This window comes from Heterodontus francisci, chromosome 20 (genome assembly GCF_036365525.1).
Source record: "Heterodontus francisci isolate sHetFra1 chromosome 20, sHetFra1.hap1, whole genome shotgun sequence".
In the NCBI taxonomy this organism is placed as follows: Eukaryota; Metazoa; Chordata; class Chondrichthyes; order Heterodontiformes; family Heterodontidae; genus Heterodontus; species Heterodontus francisci.
In genome coordinates this window covers 23,683,704-23,707,409 of record NC_090390.1, presented here as the reverse complement: position 1 = coordinate 23,707,409, position 23,706 = coordinate 23,683,704, and the positions used below count along the sequence as shown (strand labels likewise).

Here is a 23,706-nt window from a genome sequence, read left to right as displayed (position 1 = left end):
AGGATCAGTGGGTCCCAGCTCTGCATTGACGCTGCAAGTTTAATGTTGATGTGAAACAAAAACTGGCTTGACCAATGCCAAACTTGTAGTGTAAATGTCCCCTTGGAGAACATCATAATACTGTCGATCAATGAAAGATACATTTCAGCTAACAGATGCAAAGTTTTACATCTGGCATCCTTGCAATGTATTAGATTATGATTGAATTTATCCAAAAATGGATTTGAAGCTGTGGTCCTTTAATAACAATATTAAAGTTTATATAGCAGCACAAGATGTACACTGTTGCATCCTAAACCAGCACCTTTCCACCCCACCCCAGCATCCCCCCCAACTCTGCTCTCCCAGCCAACCCAGCACTTTGTCAAAACTGTTAATTGAACTACGACAAGACAGTGAACATTGGTCCCATGACTTAATATCTGCTTAAGTGTCAGTTCCTGGCTGATGATGCTCCAGTGAAACGCCTTGGGGTGTTTTGCTACATTTAAAGGGGCTATATAAATTTTAGTTGTTGTTACAATGCTGCATTTAAAGATGGTAGGTGGAACGGTGGGAGTCATTAAGCAGTAGTAGAAATTAATTTGTGTTCCAGTCTTGCACAAATATCATTATGATCATAACGTTGCTATTTAATCTTCAAATAGTTCATTGTTACAAGTTGAGGAACTAAAAGTTCCATTTTGCCATTTCTTTTGTGCTCTGCATGTTGACTGACAATATTGTACAAATGCAAAGATACTCAGCCCATTTTACTCGAGCCTTAACTTTAACACTTTTTTATTCAAGGTTATCAACAGTGCTCCACTTTCAAGGCAACAAATGGATCATCATTGTCCATCTGGAGAAATGCCAAGTTCTGTTCATTGTATAGCCACGGGTCATTTTAACCTTAATCCATGTCTGTAGGAAACTGACGGGATGGGATTGGCTGCCCGACAGATGGTAAAAAGGGGTGTAAAATGACAGCAGTCCCCTCAATTTCTGCCTCGGTGGGTGAGGTCAAAATTCTCCCGTCGTGTAATTCTGCCCTCAAACTGTTGCATTTCACTCGTTACCTGTTCACCAAACAGAGCTGAAGACTACAATTCAAAGTGGAGTGAGACTCTCCTGCCAGGGAGTCTCTCTCCAGTGTCCGGTCAGGTCCCAATCCAGGCTGCATTTACACTGTCGCTCCAGTGCGAAACAATAGCAGCAGAGACAAAGAAGCCATCACCGCCCTGCGCTGTTCTTTTAAAGCCATGATCCAGTTGAACTTGCTGGAAACAGCCGCGATTGTTATTTGGGCTCAGTTCTTGTGTCAAATGATCCTTCAAATAAGCACATAATAATTCCCGCGAGGCTGGAAATAATACGTTTTGAGTTGAGCCCTTTACACTTAGGAGCATAGGAACAGGAGTAGACCAATTAGCCCCTTGAGCCTGTTTTGCCCCACAGTTACATTGTGGGCTGATCTGTACCGAAGCTCTATTTACCTGTCTTTGCTCCATAATCCCTCAATGCCTTTACCCAACAAAAAATTATCAATCTCAGTTTTGAAATTATCAATTGACACCCTCCCCCCACACAGCTTCAACAGTTTTTTGTTGGGGGAGTGGGGGGGGGGTGGGGTGGTGAAGAGTTCCAGATTTCCGCTAACCTTTGTGTGAAGAAGAGCATTCTGACATCACCCCTGAATGACCTAACTGCAGTTTTACGATTGTGCCCTCTTGCTCTGGACTCCCCCACCCCCATGAGAAGCCATATTTGTGCCCTCTTTGACCAAGCTCTGCTTCTTTTACAAGGAAGCAAGTTTGTTTAAACGGGATCGATGTCATAATTTGTGTCTAATTGTGCAGATTAATTTCTGAACTCTTTGGATGCGGAGCCAATTCCACTAACCTTCCACATGCCGTGTGAGCCTAACTCGTTTGGATGTTTACTTGGTATTGTAAGAAAGTAGCAATTGTACAGTGAAAAGAAAACAGTGTTTATTTAAGAAACTGCCTTCAGAAGTACAAAGTGCTGTATGCTTTGCAGCTCTCCATTTAGAGAAAAGGATATATTGGTGTAATTCAGGGTGGGGTTGAAATTAAATCTTTGCTGCAGGAACCAAATGTTTGTCTTTGTCCTGGTAAACACCAAGTTCATCCACCATGTGACCTTTCAGTTCAGCTGTATATAGAACAGATAAATGAGCTAACTGTACTCGACAGAATGGGATTGCACACATTGCCCATCAAAACCCTTTGAAAGCTGAGTGTTATGTTGGCTGATTGAGGGGAAATTTGCCAAAATCGTGATCAAATTTTCCAAGAAAAATCCTTTAATTTCCAGTTTGTGCTAAGGAACAAAACAAGACACTTCCTTATGCTAGGTTCAGTTAATTACCAGCCTTTACAAATAAATATTGATCATGGAAAAGTAACTTTGTGTCAAATTCCATCCCACCCCTACCCAAAATCCATAGACCCTCACGTAGCTTTAGCATGCATCACTAGGAATCAAAGAAGAGTGGGATTTGGTCCGTTTTCTTGCTCTGTATCTTGGGGACTTTGAACTGCTGCAATGTGTTGCAGCTGAGTTCATCCAACTCTGCATAGAACGGGGCTTGGCACTTTATCTTGTTGGTCTGTACAACTTCAAACCATATGGTGCATTTACCCACCAAAGCATGAGGAGGTGGGGCGATGTCCTAAGTTGCATCTTCTGATCAAAATTTGAGCAGAATCCTTAAATGTTGTCCTGCTAGATTCTCCCAAATTCTGTCTCCAGCTGCTCGTCCTTCCATGTTGCTGTTGAAGAAATCACAGCCTCTTGAATTATAGAACAGTTTTGTATTATTGCTTAGTCAGTGTGCCAGGGATTTAGAATATCTGGTGAGCTTGTGAATCTAGCTACTACACAAGTTTAGCCCATAATATTTTGTAATGTAGATATATTGTTACACATCTATCATTAGTCTAGGTGTGGTATCTGTCAGCCTGAGTTAGAGCAGGATAATGAGTCCATTAGCCATTATTGTGCCATTTCCTGTTTAGGTTGCCATAGGCCAAGTTAACTGCCAGTATATAGCAAAATACTTTTAAAATCCTGTTTCAAACACATGTTTCTTATGCATTAAGTATATGTGTGTGTTTTTGCCCGAACGTCCTTTTCAAATAAATATTTAAGCAGTTAACCGAGCTTCCATCTTCCCAGATGCTTCACGATGGGGTTTATTATATTCATGTGTAAATTTTTAACGCATTGTATTTCAATAATTCATATTAATGAACCTTCAAGGCTATTTCTTGCATTATGCCATAACTGGATTGTGATATTTCCCTTGCTACATTAGGATGATAAAGGGAACAAATATTTAATATTACCAATGATCTCCTGTTTCCCAGTGATTTGAAATGTATTCAGTATAACCGGCAATGTGAGGCTGAGGCAGCTGAAATATATTGTCCATGGCAACAGGCCAGCTCCACATTCCATTCTGAGTAATTATTTTCTGCCAAAACGTGTAACACGCATGTTTCTCTGCAGATGCTGATGATGATGATGGCGGCAATGACGTTGATGACACCAAAATCATTGTCCTCAGTTACCCACAGTACTGCCGCTATCGCACAATGCTGAAGAGGATTCAAAACCGATCGTCCTCCTGGCTGGTCGACCAGTTTGTGATGGCATTGGGTGGTATTGCGATACTAAACGGAAGCACCCGGATCCTGTACTGCCGCGATACCTTTGACCATCCAACTCTGATTGAAAATGAGAGTGTCTGCGATGAGTTTGGTAAGTACCTTCCCTTGTGTTGTCACTCAGCAATGTGGTTGAAACAGAGGACGTTGTAAAAGTTTGAAATTCTAACTGATAGACTGTGTAACTCTTTAAGCAGACTTTAAAGATGCCAAAACATGTTGCAATCCAAGGACTGTTTAATTTTTACATTACTAAACAGTGAAGAAATCTCAAAGAAACATTGTTTTCTTGTGGTGGCTCCCCACTAAATTGTTGTTAACTGCTTCAGAATTTGAGTTTGGCTTTGTTGTAAAAGAAGAGCTTGCTTGTACTATTAAGCTGTGCTCTTTGGGAAATAGACTGAAAACAGGAGAAAATAAAAACAATGTTCAGGTTTTATGTGTTATTCGAATCAAATAATTAATTGAAAATAAGTTTGAATTATTTTGTGGTACAAAATGTTTTATGAATGAACATTGAACAAAGCAGCAAAAGCCAGGCAGAATGATTTCACTGAAGGTGCATTTATGCTACAGCTGTATTGTCAGTACGATAAGGTCTCGCTTTGTACCGATGTGGAAGTTTTGCTGTGAGCCTGTGAAAGCAGCTTGAAACCAGACCAACCTGACGCTGCAACGAAGTGAAATGAGACTTGCTTCAGACTCTGTTTCCACCCAGTTCACACTACACAAGTTTAGCATCAGTGTGAAACCAAGAGCACTTCACACCCACGCCAAACCTGTGTTGTAAAATCAGTGGAAAGGATACAGAGGTGTAAACCTCTCTCCACCAAGTGACCAGCAAACCAAGCCAATGGTGGTTTGCAGTAAACCAACAAATCAACGGTGAATTGTCTTCTGCAACTCCTATTGATTCTGATCATCTTGCACAAGGGGTGCTTATTGCAAGCACAAAAGGCTACTGCGGATATTTTGGAAAAGCTGGAATATGCACGACAGCAAAATGTACGTTTGTTTAAAAATGCCCATTTAGGTCATCAAAATTGTTTCTTTAATTATTATCATTCATCTTTCTCTTTCTTGCGCTGAAATCAGTTTATAAAAACAGATTAGGTGTAAGTTCCTAAACCATTTTGGAATGTCAAAGGAAACAGCCTGAGGTGCTGAATGTTAGTAACAGCCAGTGCTTGTAGGGCTCAAAGTTTGGACATGTACAACACATTACAAAATTTTGCATTTAAATTTACGTTTTTTTTTAAAGAACTACTTGCATTTATATGGCACCTTTTAATGTAGTAAAATATACTAAAGAGCTTTGCAGAAGCATAATCAGACACAAATTGGCGCCAAAGAAGGATGATGACCAAGAGCTTGGTCAAAGAGGTCAGTTTTAAGGAGTGCCTTGAAGAGGTAGAGAAGTGGAGAGATTTAGGGAGGGAATTCCAAAGCTTTGGGCCTAGAAGGCACGGCCGCCAATGGCCAGGCAAAGGAAAACGGAGTCAGAGTTGGAGGAGCACAGAGATCGCGGAGGGTTGAGTTAGATGGTGGTGAAGGAGAGACAAGTTTCTTGAAAAAAAAAACACTGCAACTGTGAATTAGCTTTTCCTTGCTTTACAACCTGGACACCTGACACAGAGTAGCCGAAGTCTTGGACTAGCCTAAAACATTCATTGTTCAAAGGAGAAGTGGTCTCATCTCTTAAATATTAAACTCAGGGGAGGGCTGGGGCAAGGACTGGGGTCCTATTGGATTACCACAATTATGGCTGCGCTGGTTAACCATTTTCCCTTCGAGCCGGGAAGATGGGATGAGTGCGCGTTCTGCTTTGGTTAAACAACAGAAGCCGGTCAGGTCCAATTTGGAGTTTACAACATTCCACTGTTTTTATGAGACCAAAGTAAACATGATATCAGTCTTGAGAAGGGCTGGGTTGTTGATGTAGAGCAGGTATTTCTGCTGAAAAATCACATTCTGTTGGACTGTTGCCAGAAATGAGTAAAACTGACAAAATGCAGTTGGCAATATTGGCTGTGTTTCCTTTATTTGGAAATATTAACCTTGAACTGTGGAGTTCTGGAATTCTCTCTCTCCAGCTGCCATTAGGTTATCAAATTACTTTACTTAGTTTCTGTGCAGATTGTTATCAGTCAATGTAACTATAAATTCAAACTGGCTTCCTTTCCACTTAGATTTTTGCCCTATAGAAAACTGAATGGCAAGTTTAAAAATTTTTTAAAAAGCAATGAATAACTGTCCATTCTGGGCAGACTGAGTGGAAAAATACACAATGGGTTGACTCATTTGTCCAGATAATGTGTTTATGACCACATTATACAAGTAACCATCGATAGAATTATTAACGTCAGTTATTATTGTACATGCTTCAAAGTATGTCTGATTTTCAGTGAATAATAAATAGGTTTAATATTTTACTATAATATATTTTATATATATATATATATATATATATCTGTGTGTATGTATATATGAATATATAGTAAATGGAATTTTCCTAACGTCTGCTGGATTCCTTTCTAATGTAGTAATCACATAACATGATGAGTGCCATTTTGCATTACATTGAGATTGCGAAAAACTCTCAAATCCTGGCACTGTGACAAAAACACTTCAGTGTTGTAATGTAAAATTGCATTCACAGTATACGTTATAGAAATAATAGATAAATACCAGGGCACCAGTTGATGGTTGTAACCTAACCTCTGGTATGGTTGGCTAATTGTGTATGACTGAGCTTCATTTTTGTAGCTTATAATATCATATGACTCCTTCATGTAGCTTATAGCCTTATCTGTCTGCCTGTCTGTCTATTTCAGTATCTAACTACATTTATCTTTCTTTGTACTAAAAAGGGTACAAGGCCACACCCCAGACATCGCATGCAAGGTTATCACACTTGACATTACACGCCAGGCATTGCGCTATTTTACCGGTGCAAAATAACCTTAAAAATAGCCAGTTACTAATGCTGAATGCTTCTGACTACAGTTAACCGAAACACTTTGCAATTTACAAACTTCCCTGACCAACCAACAATAAAACTCTGACCTGAGCTTAAGTTTACTTCAAAACATTTACACTTTGTTGCCTAAAAAAAGGCAGAAGTAAAAATTGTGCATTGCAAGGTATCAGACCATATATCCCCTGACTCACTGTGAGCAAATATACATAATTAACAAGTAGTCCTTCCTTTTACATAATATTTATTATATTACGTCACAGCTGTGTCAGTATATTAAATGCTAAAGCAGGACAGGATATGTTAGTGTCTAATAAGTTCTGTTAATGGATTTTAAATACCTAGTAGTTGAAGGTAATAGGGTGAACAGGTGTTGGGTGTTGGAAGTTTCTCGAACAGGATATACGACAAAAAAAAGTCAAAAATATAACCAGAATTTTTTTAAGCAGAAGTATAATTAAAGTGATGAAGAATGAGTGACAGCTATACAATGAGAATGGACTAGAGTGAAAAAGTACACTGCTTATTACAAGTTACCATGGTAAAACTGTCGTGGATAATATTCTTAATATGGACAATCCCTCATCAGCAAACAGTTTTAGCAATTAATACATTTGTTAATATAAATAATTAACTAGCTGATTCTTGTTCTGAATGCATTAAATGATTTATTATAATTTTACAATGCAAACATTAACAGTATCACTTAGCTCCCTTTACATATATCTCCAACTTGAGTACTAAATATCTTGTCATTTTGTCTGTCTCTCCTTCCACTTTAGAGAATTTGCTTTCAGAATAGCTTCAGCAAACAAGCCTGTAGGTTTCAAAAGTGAATGGTGCAGCCCATTGAATCTTGAACACTCTCAGTATTTAGAGTTCCAGTAGAAATGTTCATCCTTCAATGTGTTTCCTAGATGTTTCCTTTGTATCTAATCAGGTATTAGAACCTGTAATGTCAGCAGACAGTATTAGCTGCGACTGGTCAACAGTGTGAACTGGGCACTGATTAAGTAACCAGGACACCTCCAGTGGCTTTGGGCAGAGGAGTCCTTGGAGCGAGGAAGTGGAACACTTGGTGTCAAAAGACAGATGAGCTTATCCTTGAATTAGCCAATGGTGTGCACAACCTGCAGCCACAGTGTGGAACATGCCAATGAAAGAGCAACTGAGCCCTGATGATGGTCATTCAATGAAATGTTGGGGGTGATATGTTTCTGTGCAGGCAAGGAGCCTGCCATTTACGCTGCGCCTTTTCTTTTGGGGGGAAATGTGATGCATTTTCTGTCACCATTTTTCTACTGTCCAGTTTTGCAGCTGTTAAGCCTTTAACATTATAAAGCGTTGGTAGCAATTATAATTTGTTAGTATAATACATGGCCCTAAACTATGTCAACAACCATTTATGTGACACATTGCTTAGAAAAAGAGTATGCGCTGTCTGTAGATGTCTACACAGATATATAGCGTAGCAGATGGTGGGGGATGGGCCACCTGCATGTACTTCCACGGCACAGAGCCAAAGCTATATAAACTTGGAGTGCCTTCCTGATCATCCATTATTTGAAATGTATTCTAGGACTAGGACTTGGACTTGTAAAATGGATATGACTTTATACAGAGATGAGTCGCACTGCTGTTGCTTCAGTTAAAATGTTCTTCCTCTTCTCAAATGCCATCAGTAGAATTAGGAGTTTGACTGTTGGTGCTATCACTCTGTAAAATTAATTTGTCACTTTGTTTTAAAAAATCGTTTTTTAAATTTAACTTAAGAAATAACTTCCTGTTATTTGACACTGCCTTTTGAAATTGGTTCTGCTATAGATTGTTTTTGTTCTGTCTGTAATTACCAACGTGGCCACTTTCAGCTGCCTCTGGTTAACTTTTTAAAATGGGCATGCAGGGAACAATAAGCACCCCACCACTAACCAAACATCCCAAAACATTTCCTTAAACATTCATTTGTCTCCTGTTATCAGATTTATAAAATGTGTAACCATTTCATTGGATTTATTTCAACAGCTGTGATAAGGCACTTAATGTTATCAGCGTTGGTTTCTTTCCAGATTGGGTATGTGACCTAATCATGTTGTTAATGATCAAGTGGAAACATGAGCTCGAGGCAGTGCAACACTTGCACTTTCCAACAACAAGCAGAGTCGATGTGCGTTCACATTGATTCAAATGTGCTGTGTAGATAATGATAGTTATCTTTGTGTTCTGATTGTGACTTTATTCTGCCTACAATACATTAATGCCTTTAGTATTTGTAATTGAAAATACTAGGCAGCAAGTTTTAGCTGATCGCTCTGTCAATTACCAACTTGGTACTTCAGTTTCGCTGCACTTTACATAGCAGCTTTCGTTCCTGTATCTGTTTGTTTTCCATCCTCACCCGACTCCTTGTTGCAGGATAGCTCCATGGTACCTCACACCAAGTATTCATCTTAGAGTGAATGTCAACAGCCTATTTGTCTGCAGGGGCATCACAGCTCGGCTCAATCCTGTCCTCGTCCAGGCATCCACACACTTGCACATCCAGCAGGTGTCATTGGATATTGATTTGGAGTGACAGTCCCTTACTCCTGTCTCAGATCAGCCATCCCAGCACCTTGGGGACTGACCTGGGACCATGCAGGTTTGGATCACAGAGCTACTTACAGGATACACTTACTGAGACATCAGGGGATCTATACACAATATAACAGAGAAAACAACTACAAAAGACCATTCTAACTGCTTCATGCATTGCCGCAACATGGCTCTTTTGGTACATTTATTATTTTTTTCTCTTGTATCAATGGTGTCAGCCTTGGCTCAGTGAATAACGCTGTCGCCTCTGAGTCCGAAGGTTTTGGGTTGAAGCCCTAATCCAGGACTTGAACCCGTACTGGTGCTGCACTGTCGTAGGTGCCTTCTTATGAATGAGACATTAAACTGCTGCCCTGTCTGCCCTTTCAGGTGGATGTAAAAGATCCCACTGAATTATTTTGAAAAAGAGCAGGGGAATTCACCCGGAGTCCTGCCCAACATTTATCCCTCAACCAACATCACTAAAACAGAAGATGTGGTCATCATGGCTTTGCTGTTTGTGGCAGCTTGCTGTGCACAAATTGGCTGCCACAATTCCCACATTGCCACACTTCAAAAATATCTCAGTGGTTGTAGAGCATTTTGGGACATCTGAGGTCACAGAAGGTGCGATATAATTGCAAGTCTTTCCTATGTTTCTTTTTTCAATTTCCCTGAATCCAGCTGCAGATTATTTCTCTCTATGTCAAAGTCGCTATTCTCCTCATTGTCTGCACTGCCAGATTCTGCGGCAGGGAAGCCAAGCCAACTATGAATGAGAAGCATCACATTAAATTGAAACCTTGCAAGTCTTACTAAAAGCATTTCTAGCCTGTTATTTAATCACAGATTTGTTCTAATTCCTTGAGTTTCCCTCATGGGTTTGTGACATTATTTGAACACCTCAAATGGATTTAGTGCCTTGTAATCGCTGCCAAGCATCCGTTATTCTGTCAGGTTTATTCAGCAATCCTGAGCATTGTAGTCAGTCAATGGGAGTCTGGATTGGAGAGTTGGGACTACAGTGTTATATAAAGTAGGCCACGATGAGCTATTTCACCTGGTCCAGAACAGTAAATCCAGAGGACACAGCCTGTGCTTGAAACGGGGCTGAAATTAAACTGAGGCGTCGGAAATAATATTTTGGTGAATGAGTGGTCAGTCTATGGGAGAGAATGAAAACAGTGTTGATTCATTCAAGTGCAAATTCTAAAGATTTCTTTCAGAAAGCATTGTTTTGGGATACAGTATGTGAGTAATTTGAGACATGGTATGGTAAGTGTAGTGTGCTTCGGAGGAGCAGATGACTTTGGGCTTGTGGTTCCCAAAGCTGTCCACCACTGGGGTTTTCCTCACCTCTTGTCTGGGTCTGTTGTAGACTAATTGATTGAGATCGATTGCTGCGATTAGTCAACAACTCCATTACTGTTGTATCATGTGACTACCAGGATGGTAAAAGGTGAACGAGGTGGACTGTGGTATTTTTTTCATGCAGCAGTTCTGTTTCTATGTCCTCTAGTATAGCTGCCGTAGAGGGAGCCTCAATGTTAGCAGTGAAGAATCACTGGACTTCAAGTTATTTAATAAGAGGGACAGTGGTGTAGTGGTAATGTCACTGAACTAGTACTCCCTGATGCTCAGGGGACATGAGTTTAAATCCCACCATGGCAGCTAGTGGAATTTAAATTCAATTAATTAATAAATCTGGATTTACAAGCTGGTCTCAGTAATGGTGCCATGAAGCTACTGCATTGTTGTAAAAACCCATTTGGTCCATCAGGGGAGGAAATCTGCTCTCCTTACCTGGTCTGGCCTACATGTGACTCCAGACCCACAGCAACGTGGCTGACTCTTAACTGTCCTCTGAAATGGCCTAGCAAGCCACTCAGTTGTATCCCCCACTTGAGTCGAAAAAGATTAAAACTGAACCGACCACCCAGCATCGACCCTGGCACCGGAAACAACATCCTGCCCTGTCGTCTCTGCAAAGTCCTCCTTACTGACATCTGGGAACTTGTGCCAAAATTGGGAGAGCTGTCCCACAGACTAGTCAAACAACAGCCTGACATAGTCATACTCACAGAAACCTAACTTACAGCCAATGCCCCAGACAACTCCATCACCATCCCTCGATATGTCCTCACCCAACAGTGGTGGCAGCACAGTGGTATACAGTCGAGAGGGAGTTGCCCTGGGAGTCCTCAACATTGACTCTGGACCCCATGAAGTCTCATGGCATCAGATCAAACATGGGCAAGGAAACTTCCTGCTGATTACCATCTACCGCCCCCGCTCAGCTGATGAATCAGTACTCCTCTATGTTGAGCATCATTTGGAAGAAGCACTGAGGGAGCAAGTGCCGACAGAATGTACACTGGGTGGGGGGCTTCTATTTCTATCACCAAGAGTGGCTCGGTAGCACCACTACTGACCGAGCTGGCTGAGCCCTGAAGGACATAGCTGCTAGGCTGGGCCTGCAGCAGGTGGTGAGAGAACCAACAAGAGGGAAAAACCTACTAAATCTTGTCCTCACCAATCTACTTATCGCAGATGCATCTGCCAATGATAGTATTGGTAGGAGTGACCACCGCACAGTCCTTGTGGAGACAAACTCGCAACTTCACACTGAGGATATCCTCCATCATATTGTATGGCACTATCACTGTGCTAAATGGGATGAATTTCAAACAGAAGTAGCAGCTCAAAACTGGGCATCCATGAGGCGCTGTGGACCATCAGCAGCAGCAGAATTGCGTTCAACACAATCTGTAACTTAATTGCCCGGCATATCCCCCACTCTACCATTACCATCAAGCTGCGGAACCAACCCTGGTTCAATGAAGAGTGTAGGAAGGCATGCCAGGAGCAGCACCAGGTATACCTAAAAATGAGGTGTCAACCTGGTGAAGCTACAACATAGGACTACATGCATGTGAAACAGCAGAAGCAGCATGCGATAGAGCTGCGCAATCACACAACCAGTGGATCAGATCAAAGCTCTGCAGCTTTGTCACATCCAGCCATGAATGGTGGTGGACAGTTAAACAACTAAAAGGAGGTGGCTCCACAAACATCCCCATCCTCAATGATGGGGGATCTCAGCACATCAGTGCAAAAGATAAGGCTGAAGCATTTGCAACAATCTTCAGCCAGAAGTGCCGAGTAGATAATCCATCTCGGCCTGCATTTGAAGTCCTCAGCATCACAGATGCCAGTCTTCAGCCAATTCGTGATATCAAGAAACGGCTGAAGGCACTGGATACTGCAAAGGTTATGGGCCCGGACAACATCCCAGTTGTAGTACTGAAAATTTGTGCTCCAGAACTAGCTTCACCCCTAGCCAAGCTGTTCCAGTGCAGCTACAATACTAGCATCTACCCGACAATGTGGAAAATTACCCAGGTATGTCCTGTCTACAAAAAGCGGGACAAATTCAGTCTGGTCAGTTACTGCCCCATCAGTCTACTCTTGATCATCAGCAAAGTGGTGGAAGGTGTTGTCAACAGTGCTATCAAGCGGCACTTACACAGCAATAACCTGCTCAGTTTGGGTTCCGCCGGGCCACTCAGCTCCTGACCTCATTACGGCCTTGGTCCAAACATGAACAAAAGAGCTGAACTCGAGGTGAGGTGAGAGTGACTGCCCTTGACATCAAGGCAGCATTTGACCGAGTACGGCACCAAGGAGCCCGAGCAAAATTGAAGTCAATGGGAATCAGGAGGGGAATCACTCGACTGGTTGGAGTCATACCTAGCACAAAGGAAGATGGTTGTGGTTGTTGGAGGTCAGTTATCTCAGTCCCAAGACATTGCTGCAGGAATTCCTTGGGAATGTGTCCTTGGCTCAACCATCTTCAGCTGCCTCATCGATCACCTTAACTTCTTCTTAAGGTCAGAAGTGGGGATGATTGCACAATGTTCAGCACCATTCATGACTCCCCAGATACTGAAGTAGTCCATGTCCACATGTAGCAAGACCTGAACAACATTCAGGCTTGGGCTGATGAGAGGCAAGTAACATACGCGCCACACAAGTGCCAGGCAATGACCATCTCAAAAAAGGAAGGATCTAAACATCTCCCCATTACATTCACTGAATTTCCCACCATCTACATCCTGGGGGTTACCATTGACCAGAAACTGAACTGGACCAGCCACATAAATACCGTGGCTACAAGAGCAGGTCAAGGCTGGGAATTCTGCAGAGAGTAACTCATCTCCTGATTCCCCAAATCTTATCCGCCATCTACAGGGCACAAGTCAGGAGTGTGATAGAATACTCTCCACTTGCCTGGATGAGTGCAGCTTCAAAAACACTCGAAGCTTGACACCATCCAGGACAAAGCAGCCCGCATGATCGGCACCCCCATCCACCACCGTAAACATTTACTCCTCCTCTGACGCACAGTGGCAGCAGCGTGTACCATCTACAATATGCAGTGCAGTAACTCGCTGGAACTGGAAAAACCTGGAACTCCTTCCTAACAGCACTGTGGGTGTACCTACACCATATGGACTGCAGCAGTTCCAGAATGCAGCTCACCACCATCTTCTCGAGCGCAATTAGGGGTGGGCAAAAAATTCTGGCCTTGCCAGCGACACCCACATTCCATGAAAGGGTAAAAAGAAAGGCCTTGGTCTCCATTTATCAAAAGCTTGTGATTTGCTGCAATAAGTTTTACTGTTAGCGGCATTTCCATCTTTGTGTTTTTGTGTCCTTATTTTAACACCGTCCCCTTTTTTCTCCTGAACGCTTTGACAACTTGCTGAGTTGTAATTCTAGATGCAAACTGCTTCCTCTGCATGAACCCTGACTATTTGACTATGAGGGCATCATAACTGTACGCCATCATGTCTATGTCAGTAGTCCACACATTGGAGTTCCAGGTTAATTTTCCTCTCTCTAACCCGGGGGGCACTGAGCCAAATATAGCCATCGATTCAACTAACTCTGCACTGAGATATGATTAAACCTGAAACCTTCCTGGTGTGTTTTGCTCAACTGCTTTCTGGCCAACTGGCTAAGCCATTGATGCAGGGTATATGCATTAACAATATTACATTCTTATAATGATTTCCACATCTCTCTCCTTGGGCCAGTCTGTAAGCTTGTCCACTTTGCTAGATTGCATCAACAATTGATGTATGGCTTATTGGCTCGACGGTTTGTGAAATATATCACAGAGTTTCACATAAATATGGTGCAAGGTTAAACACACAGACCCTTTTGAATGTATTGTGAAATATCAGACAGAACAGTATTTTGTAAGCAAATCTTGTATACAGTTGGTTGTGCAATATCAGATGACTGAACAATCTTTTATGAGCACAACGCATTTTTCCTTCGAGGCAACACTGATTACCTTCCTAAAGAAAGGCAACAATTGGCCCTGCATTGTTTAAAAAAAAAAGGCACTTTTAGTGTTTTTATGCGGCAAGCGTGCACACTGTGTGTTGTGGAACAAAATATGAAGCATTGAGGCAGTTCGTGAATATGCTCAGCTCAAAATGGTTCACACAAGCTTCAACTATACCAAGGGCTTTCCCTGCAGGCATCACTCTGTTTAGAAGCCACTTATTGATCAGCCATGATCTAACTGAGGGGCTGAATGGCCTACTCCAGCTCCTAGTGTCCTATTATCTTATGCCGGCAGTGCATCACAATATCAAATGTGATTTAAAAAAAAAAATAGTAAATTACGCATTCTGCATGGACGCTGTTCCTCAACACTGGTAAGATCTTTCTGTAAGTGTCTTGCAAATGACTCCTGAATACACTGAGCTATATTGCCTCCATTTTAAAATTCTCATCCTTGTGTTCAAATCCCTCCATGGCCTCGCCTCACCCCTTCCTATCTCCTGTTATCTCCTCCAGCCCTACAATCTTCCAAAAACGCTATGTTCCTCTAACTCTGACCTCTTGTGCATTCTCCACTTCCTCACCCCACCAATGGCGGTCACTCCTGTCTAGGTGTTGAGCTGTGGAATTCCCTCCTGAAACCTCTCCAGCTGTCCATCCCTATCTCTCCTATAAGACATTCATTAAAGCCTACCTCTTTGCCCAAGCTTTTGGTCACCTCTCCTAAAATCTCCTTATTTGATTTCTTTTGTCGAATTACACTTCTGTGAAGCACCTGGGGACCTTTCCCTACGCTAAAGGGGATCGGGTGGGAAAGTGGAATTGAGATCAGCCATCAACCATGATCTTGTTGAATGGCAGAGCTGGTTCAAGGGTCCGTATGGCCTACTCCTGCTCCTAATTCTTCCATTCATATAAATGCAAGTTGCTGTGCAGTGACTTCAGTGGGGATTATGGGCTGTGTTTGTCTACCCTGCATTTGCGAAGTGGTTAGTTTTTAGTTGGCTTGATGACGTTCATGCTTTGAAATTGAAATTGCTTTGAGTAGCTACTGCCTCCAACTTAATGAACTGCACGTCAACCTCCGGGGTTGTTCTAGTCTCTTCAGGTTCATTTTTGGCAGGGCCTTTGTGGGTCTCATTAACCAGCATCAAGTATTTCTACATTCCCTGAGGTGTCTAGCTCTTGGGTACAGCCAACACTCCTAAGCAAAGGCATAAGTTGAAAGAAACCACAAAGTGCCAGTGATTCCAGCATTCCGGAAGCCAGCTCCTAGTATTAGCAATTAAAGCCGTTTCTGCTTTCAATTGATCATTCCTTCAAATTATGCATATGCTTCAGAAAAAGGAAAAACATTTTAATATTTTCCATGTACTGTTTATCTAGCTCTGCATCGCAGTCGCTCCCCAATGACGTTGATTTATTCAGCATGATAATTAGTGCCTGTATAATTTATAGTGCAGGATAAATATGCTGGCAATTTTGTGCAATAAATTTGCCTATTGTGCAATTAAGATTTGGATAAGGAATCGAACTAATTGTGTAATTCATTGTTATCTTCTGCAAGTATTACACACCTGTTTTTTTTTAATGTGGGTGAGTTTTCACTGTGAATTATATTTTGCAATAATATATTCATCTAAACACAATACCCATGAATTTGTATTTCCTTTTAAATCACTGATGTGAACTAACCCTGACCTGCTCCCATTTTGTGCCAGGAGGCTAGGCAGATTGTATCTCTGGAGCTAGGTTTTACCACTTCCTGCACAGTCTATCAAATGCCCCTTGGCAAAACGCTGCTCGGCAAAATAAATTTGGTGGAAAAGTGCTCGCTAAACCTGAGCTAGTTGAAATCTTCCCTCCAAATGGGCAAATGTAGTTTGCTTGGTAGGCAAATGTCTATCACTTACTACAACCTTTCTGAATTGACCTGTCTGAATTTATCATAAGCAAATGTTTTGTGCAGAGAGAGTATGCATAATTATAAAATGATTTCAATACAAGGACAAAAGTTTTCATTTGTGGCATTGGGAAACTTGGAGTTATTGTAGGCCAGCCAGAATATTGGTTAGCATCATTGACCACTGAGCCCAATTGGATGTCATCCATAAACTTGGACATCTTGGACAATATTCCACTGGATAAAGTTTATAAACATCAAGGGCCCCAACACTGACCTCTGTGGGCTTCTACTGGCACTTGGTTTCCACTCTGACAGTGGCACATACCTTTGCCTACCTTTTGGCCACTCCAAAACTGACTGGGCGTTCCTGGCTTATGGACTGAAGCAGAAATCAAGCTTCAGGCCGTAGGGTGAGGTGGCAGGTCTTTGGGGTGTTAATCTCTTGGAGGTCATTCTGATATATTAATTTTATACATGGGTTTAATTTCAATGCAGAATATTTTGAAAGTGTATGTGTTTCTGTGAATATGTGTGTTTTGTACAGATACATATTCAGGTGGTTCAGAAATCAGGCTGGTGATTGGAACCATATTGAAAAAATAAATTGACGTGATTGGTTCATCATTTGCATTGGTCGCTTTTCTGTGGGATCTTTTCTGATATGCAATCAGCCAATCAGAAAAGAGTGACACCCCCAACCCCCCCACCCCAAGGCTATAGGCAAATTTAATGTCACCTACATGGTTAACTTGTGAAGATCTGCATGTTATTAAATTTATATACAGCATTGATAAATTACAGTTAAGTTGAAGTTATTTATAGTGCTACCCATGCAAGTCTCACCGTGCTCGTTGTGCCCCTACATCTCAAATACATTTCTCTCGCTGACAGTTTTAGAAATCCCATTTTTCTTATTTGTGGAAAAGTTGGGGGGAGTGAAAGGGAAATGGATTTGAATCAGACTATCAATTGCATTCCTTTCTGGCATCGCAAAACTAATAAAAATTCCATTTGGGCAGCAGCAATTGGGTTACTTTATAAGGAAAAACCTTGCTTTTGGCTACATCGTCCTCTGAACATATGATACATTCGTTTTGCCTCGGGGAATATTAATGACAATGATGCTGTAGTGTGTGATATTATTTATTCAGACACATAGACTGACTCATGGTAGCCTGCGTGTCATTACTTGTTCTGAAAGAGGAGCATTCTGCCATGGATTTGTTTTGTGAAGAAAATAAATTATTTTTCGGAAGAATTCTTTTGTTCAGACTTGCTTTCACTGTCGCAGCAAAGCTTGTGTGTCTGTTTTTTTTCTCTCCCCCCATTGGTAGTGATGGATGGCTACCTTAAATCAAGTAGCAAAAAAACCGACACTGTCATTTCTGCTCCCGAGGAATATTCCGAGCAGAACCTGTTAGTTTTATATGCATTGGAAATTCATTAAAAAGAAATTGTGGCGTGTGAGCCAATTGAACAATGAATTGATTGTCTACAAGTGGCTGGTTGATATAATAAATGAATACAAATGAAGAATTCTTGGCATCAAACAAACATGCGTATATATAATTTTTGCAACAAGGGGCAAAGCTGTGGTTTTATGTTTAATAATTCATTAAAATACTATTAACATATAAATCAATTTTATAAGAAATATCATCTATAACACCTTATTAAATTGAACTGTACAGTGAACTAGTCTGCGTTATATACCGCCAAAATACCTTTTACATTTACTGCTTGTGTCTCGTTGCACAAACCAAGTCTGTACTTGATGTTACTAAATTGGAATATGTATTGTTTGCTGACCCATTTTAACGTCACATCAATTACCATTGTTCAGTTGGAATTAGAGCAGTTTATTCAGAAATCTGAAGAAAATATTTTGAAATGCTTATTGAAGACAGATAAAACCTGGGGTAGGTGGGAAATTAGGAATGGGGACGGGGTGGGGAGTTCCCAGATGGACATGCTTGCCTCCCCCCGTCCAAATATCCCATATTTGCTATGCTTATCCGGTCCTATACACTGACAGAACAGCAAGACCTGCCCCTTGCACTTTAATCTGCTCGAGTCGGCCCACCAGTCCCGTTCCAGTGTAAGAAAGAAACTGTTTAATAGACTTGGTGCACATTCTGACCTTGTTTACGAACATACCAATTAGGAGCAGAAGTAGGCCATTCAGCCCCTCTAGCCTGCTCAGCCATTCAATAAGATGATGGCTGATCTGTTTGTGTCTTGAATTCCACACTACCATCTACCCCCTTTGATTTCCTTGCTAACAAGAAACTATCTACCCCCGCCTTAAAATTATTCAATGACCCTGCCTCCGCACCTTCTAAGGCAGAGAGTTCCAAAGTCCCACAACCCACTGAGAGAAAAAAATTCTCCTCATCCCCATCCTAAAAGGGCGACTCCTAATTTTAAAATAGTGCCCCCTAGTTCTGGACTCCCCCCACAAGAAGAAACATCCTCTCCACATCCACCTTATCAAGACCATTCAGGATCTTATATACTTCAATCAAGTCTCCCCTCACTCTTCGAAATTCCAGTGAAAACAAACCCAGTGTGTCCAACCTTTCCTCAAAAGACAACCCGCTCATTCCAGGTATCAATCTAGTAAACCTCCTCTGAACCACCTCCAACACATTCACATCCTCCCTTAAATAAGGAGACCAAAACTGCACACAGTATTCGAGATGTGGTCTCACCAATGCCCTGCAGAACTGAAGCATAACATCCTTACTTTTATTTTCAATTCCTCTCGTAATAAAGGATAGCATTCCATTAGCCGCCTTTACTGCTTGCTGTACCTATTTACTAACTTATTGTGACTCATGCACTAGAACACCTAGATCCCTCTGCATGTCGGAGTTCTGCAGTCATTCTCCATTTAAGTAATACTCTGCTTTTTACTTCTATTTTGTTTTTTATTTTTGCCCAAAAGGACTGGATTTAATCATTAATTTTCAGAATGGAAGTCCAAAACATTTCTAGTGCAGACGTCTTTCTTTCTTTTGCTATGTTTAGGCATCAGCCTTTTGCTTAGTCTGTTGTGCACTCGCCTTTGAACCAACTACTCATAGGTTTCCATCCTATCTAGAGACCTCAGCACAAAATGCGGGCTGATGCTCTGGTGCAGTACTGAGGGAGTGCTGCACTGTTGGAGGTGCCAGCTTTTGGATCGATGTTGAACCAAGCCCCATTTGCTGTCTCAGGTGGACGTAAAAGATTCCATAGCACTATTTCAAAGAGGAGCAGCGGAGTTCTCCCTGGTCTTTATCCCTCAAACAACATCACTTCAAAAAACATTATCTGCTCATAATCAGATTGCTGTTTGTGGGAGCTTGCTGTGCAAATATTGGCTGCCATGATTCCTACATTACAACAGTGGGCTGCACTTAAAAAGTACTTCATTGGCTGTAAAGTGCTTTGGGACATCCTGAGGTCATGAAAGACGCTGTACAAATAAATGCAAGTTATTTCTAAATGAACGTAAACATGGAATGAAATACTATGTGTTTGAAAAATCCCCATAGATTTTATTTTTGAAACATTGCCTTTCTGGTGAATATATTTGGGCACAATTTAGTGTAACCAGTGCTTGGCAAACTAAATAGCATATTTCTAAGTATTCTGAGTTTGTTTGGGTGAAAGCATTTGAAGACCTCTGGAGCTTTCCTTTCACTGATGGCTTGGCTGCCACGCTGAACAAGGTTAGAAGTTCTTTGCTGTGTGAGCACATTACTTGGGCAAAAAACCATGTGCTCTCCAGCCCCTTCTGGTGGAGTTCTGGCACAAGTTGTGGTTTGTAGCTCGCAAATTGCAGAATCAATGAAAGAAAAGAAGTAAGCATTTGGTTTATTGTAGCCTGTGACTGACAAGATCTGATGGAACCATCCGCTTATCTCTTCAATACAAAGCAGTTCATTCTTTACAAATATCAACTTGGGGTTAGTTATCTGGCTGTCACATTGTGTGATTTCTATAACTACATCATTCAGATCTCATTATTGGGAATGTTATTCATCATAACGCCCATGATTAAGTGCTGCGATGCTGGGTGACAGACTGAGCTTTGGACTACAAACACACCCTAGGTTTTTTAATTAAGGGGTGAGGTATTTAGATAGAAGGTCAAGCTCGCGTCTGCTCAATTCTTTCTTCTGGCGCAGCACTCGGATCATGGGATTGTCACATGGTTCAGACATAAGTTCAAAGAAGCAAAATGTGAACTTTTCCAGCAGTTCTAAGAATTCCTCTGGAAGTTAACTCGCATATAGAGTTATTTGCACAATTCTGTCAGGAAATCCATCTTGCAGAAATATTGACAATGTAAAGAATGATATGGATTTGATGCTGCAGGCACTGATTATATTTATGATAGGATGGTATTTATAAAGTTCACCTTTTAGTCCAGAGGTTGTGGGGAGGAGGGGTGGGGGTTGGTCGGGGAGGCCTTACCTCTGGAATTTAATAAGTGATTTCTTAAAAGAAAAATTTTATAAATCCAATTTGTGCACGTACTTATTGTTCAGTACTTTGTGTCTTATTTCCTTTGCACAGAAGGAAGAATGTATTATTCTGTTATTAGTTAGTGCAGTTTTAATCAAAAAAGATCATTTTTTTACTGTTTTATGTTACATGCAGCAATAAAAGTGCCATATGTTGTAAATTTTCTTTGAATAGTTATTTGGCATTCAGCTATAACAGCGGAGCACAAACATTGATTTAGGCTTTGATACAAAGCTATTCAGTTCTCAGAAAATAATACAAGATCTTTTCTTTGTGGTACAATACAGAAACGCATTATAAAGAGATTACTGTGTTATTTATAGAAAAGCAAAAAAACACACAGAACATAACCCATTTATAACAATGTTTGTCCAGGTCCTTGGGGGAGAAAAATCAATCCTGTTTGAGAATAATGGCACTGGTACTTAAAAAGAAATTAGCGGCTCCGAATGAAACTTTTTGTAATTAATTTTGGCGCAATGTATAATTGATTTAGCGTGTTTATAGGATGGGAGTAGCTTCGCCAGATATTTAAGCAACCTCTTTACAATATTTTAAAGCAGAGAAACAAGCTTTCTTTCTCAGTAATCTGGGGACAGTGGAATAAAGGTTAGAGAGGAATTTCAGTGGGGTAAGAGGTGCTCGGTCAGTCACATTGACTGCTACAGGGGTTCAGTACATTTTTTTTCCAACCAGATAATTCACTGCAGAATTGCACCCAGGTACTTTGTCACAAAGCGGTCGAGACTTTTGTTTAAAAATAGATCAGCAGCTTAAAGCGTTTGAAATACAACATCTGTCAACTCTTCATCTTAGCCTTTGTAGACGCCAAGGAGGGTGTGTTTATCTTTTGCTTGTGTAAGGTGTTAAATTGTACTTTTACACACCGCTACAAAGATTAAGAGAATAGTCCCTGAAAATAGCTTGCATTGAAATATTTGTCTGGGTTCATTTGTAACATGAATATTTTATTTCAAGATTAATATGTGATTAATTTGTATGCAGCTTAATTCAATTAAATTTTTTGTGCTTGCTGGTTAGCACGTGTTAAAAGTTGCTCGGCGATCGAATTAGGTTAGAGTTTTAGTCACAGGGTTGCTAGCCTTGTTGATTCAGTGTGCCACAATGGTATTCAAACAGAAATAATAGACCATTGTTTGACATTCTGTGTCCCTGCTATCTTAATAGTCCTTCAGCTCGTGTTCCACAATTAGTCCCTACCTCTTACCACATAGCCACTAATAATCCAGACAAAGATTGGAAGTGGGGGTGGGGGCAGAAGGACAGAATCTAAAACCATTAAATTCTGAATGAAACACAAAAATGAAAAAGATTCAGAAGTTTTGTCCTTTTTGAAATGTGACCCTGGCCTGATCATTGAGTAGTTTACTGTAAACACATTTTAACAGTGCAGTATCAGCTGTGGTTCAGTGGGTAGCACTCTTGCCCCTGAGTCAGAAGGTTCCCAGTTCAAGACCTACTCTAGGACTTGAGCACAAAAATCAAAGCTGACACTCCAGTGCAGTACTGAGGGGGTGTGGACTTTAGGATGAGCCATTAAACCAAGGGCCCCATCTGCCCTCTCAGGTGGATGTAAAAGATCCCATGCATGGCACTGTTTCGAAGAAGAGCAGGGGTCCTGGCCAATATTTATTTCTCAATCAACCTCACATAAAGAAAATAGATTTTCTGGTCATTATCACATTGCTTTCTGTGGGAGCTTGCTGTGCACAGATTTGCTGCTGCATTTCTTACTTTACAACAGTGTCTACACTTCAAAAAGTCACAGACCTGAAACGTTAACTCTGCTTCTCTCTCCACGCCTGCTGAGTATTTCCAGCACTTTCTGTTTTTACTTCAGAAGTACTTCATTGGCTGTAAAGCGCTTTGAGACTTCTGGTGGTTGTGAAAGGCGCTATATAAATGCAATTCTTTCTGTTTAACATCCTGGAGTCTGTCTGGCTTTTGTACGGTCTATCTGTCTCTCGTCCTCCTCCCTATTACACTATCAGAACAAATGGTGTAAAGTTAGGACCATAGGAACAGGAGTAGGCCATTCAGTCCATCAAGCCTGCTTCACCATTCTATTTCGCTCATGGATGATCTTGACCTCAACTTCATTTACCCGCCTTTGCTCCATATCTCTTAACTAATAACATTCCATCAATCTCAATCTTGAAAGTTCCAATTGGCCCCCAGCATCTGCAGCTTTTAGGAGAGAGAGTTCCAGATTTCCACTACCCTTTGAAAAATTGCTTCCTTATTTCCCTACTGAATGACCTCGTTCTTGATTTTTTCCCCCATCATTTTAAACACTTCGATCAAATCACCCCTCAAGCTTCTAAACGCAATGCTTATTGTATTATCACTTATTGTATTATGTAAGACAGTTCACCATGTAGAGAGGAGGGTGTGTATGTGAGAGAGTGCCTGTGAGCATATGCACGTGTATGATGATTAGGGTATTGAGTACAATGCAAAAAGGTCTATCTCTAAACATTCATAGATGCTGAAATATTTTATGATTAATTTTTACTGGTTTTTGGGGCTTGTGCGACAATAGCTTAGTCTTTTCATTCAGAAGATTACTAGTTCAAGCCCGGCCCTAGGCGTACAATGCTGATTGACACTCCAACACATTATCGAGGAAGTGCTTGACTGTCAGAGTGCCATTCCTTACGTGAGATTATAAACCAAGGCCCTGTTTT

General features: G+C 41.1%; 1 protein-coding gene across 1 annotated transcript in view; it reads left to right on the top strand.

Moving 5' to 3' along the window:
• Window positions 1-23,706, top strand: part of arid5b (AT-rich interaction domain 5B) — a 132,236-nt gene that overhangs the window by 35,859 nt on the left and 72,671 nt on the right. The window contains exon 4 of the mRNA XM_068052444.1: window positions 3,514-3,765. Coding sequence (XP_067908545.1) covers window positions 3,514-3,765 — 252 coding nt within the window. The remainder of the gene's footprint in view (window positions 1-3,513; window positions 3,766-23,706) is intronic.